Source organism: Lagopus leucura, unplaced genomic scaffold (assembly GCF_019238085.1).
Source record: "Lagopus leucura isolate 7727_CA_CO unplaced genomic scaffold, USGS_WTPT01 Super-Scaffold_774, whole genome shotgun sequence".
Taxonomy (NCBI): Eukaryota; Metazoa; Chordata; class Aves; order Galliformes; family Phasianidae; genus Lagopus; species Lagopus leucura.
This window is the reverse complement of record NW_024962258.1, coordinates 6907037-6908277: the sequence shown is the minus strand read 5'-3', so window position 1 is coordinate 6908277 and position 1241 is coordinate 6907037. Positions and strand designations below refer to the sequence as shown.

The window sequence follows — 1241 nt, the reverse complement described above, 5'->3', positions numbered from 1 at the left end:
CTAAAAATACGAATTATTCCATATCACAGGGAGAGTATTAATACGAACTTATTTTATCATTACCATAGCAGCAAAGGAGACTAGGGAACTTATATAATCCTAAAGTCTGAGTCTGGCAGCGCCCCGCCCCTCCCCCTCCGCACGCCCTCCCCGCCGCCACCTGCCGACCCTGCCGCCACAGCTGCTCCCGCTGCAGCAGCCGGGGCTCGAAACAAGAACTGCACACCATGTCTGCTGTTGCTTCCTCTAAAGAAGATACGATGTCATCTGAAAAAGCAGATGAGAAACAAGCTGAGGCTGAAAGCAAAGCTGAGGAAAGCGAGGAGGATGAGGAGGAGGAAGAAGAGGAAGAGGAAGAAAAGGAAAAGAGTCTCATTGTTGAAGGAAAAAGGGAGAAAAAGAAGGTAGACCGATTGACCATGCAAGTGTCCTCGTTACAAAAGGAACCTTTTACAATTACACCAGGAAAAGGACAAAAACTTTGTGAAATTGAAAGGATACAGTTCTTTCTGAGTAAAAAGAAGACAGATGAACTTCGGAACCTGCACAAACTCCTCTACAACAGGCCAGGCACTGTTGCTTCCCTAAAGAAGAATGTGGGCCAGTTTCAGCGGGTTTCCATTTGAAAAAGGAAGTGACCAATACAAAAAGAAGGAGGAGATGTTAAAAAAATTTAGAAATGCAATGTTGAAAAGTATCTGTGTGATTCTGTGATTCTGATTAAAATATGACTACATGCAGAGCTCAAGGCCTCAAAGTAGATGCCCAAACACTGTTAAGATGCATGTAAATGTTTGCTTTCCTTCATACTTCCTGATGTGCCCTGCATGATCTGCATTTCTCAGGATTTTACAGTAAATTGTGACACTGCTAAGTTTCTTGTTAGAATGTCTGCTGCTGGTATCATTGTAATAACCAAGTACTTATTAAATACACTCTCTGCCATTTTTACACGAATATGAATTAACTATGGTTTTATCAGAAAACTGACGTTAACAAAACTGAATAAGGATTTCCTTGTAACTCTGCCTTCATGGCAGAACTTGCATTACTAGAGAAACAACAGTGACACTATGGTTGACAGAGAGCCAGTATAGGCAGGCCATTTAGCAATTATTAATCTGTTCTATTTAATCATGTTAGAGGAAAGTTTAATAAGTTAGTTTGCTTGTATGATTAAGTAGCTTGTGGGCACAAATAGTTTACTTATGAAAATGCATTTAATTAAAACTAAATAATTA

General features: G+C 40.2%; 1 protein-coding gene across 1 annotated transcript; it reads left to right on the top strand.

Moving 5' to 3' along the window:
- Positions 1-211: 211 nt before the first annotated feature.
- On the top strand, positions 212-675 carry LOC122176451 (protein DEK-like). The gene has a single exon (XM_042864954.1). The coding sequence runs from the start codon at positions 228-230 to the stop codon at positions 624-626; it is 399 nt and encodes a 132-aa protein (XP_042720888.1). The 5' UTR covers positions 212-227; the 3' UTR covers positions 627-675.
- The last annotated feature ends 566 nt before the right edge of the window (positions 676-1241 follow it).

Excerpts from the sequence above, each read along its gene's own strand:
- LOC122176451 (XM_042864954.1), top strand. The coding sequence starts at position 228 with ATGTCTGCTGTTGCTTCCTCTAAAGAAGATACGATGTCATCTGAAAAA.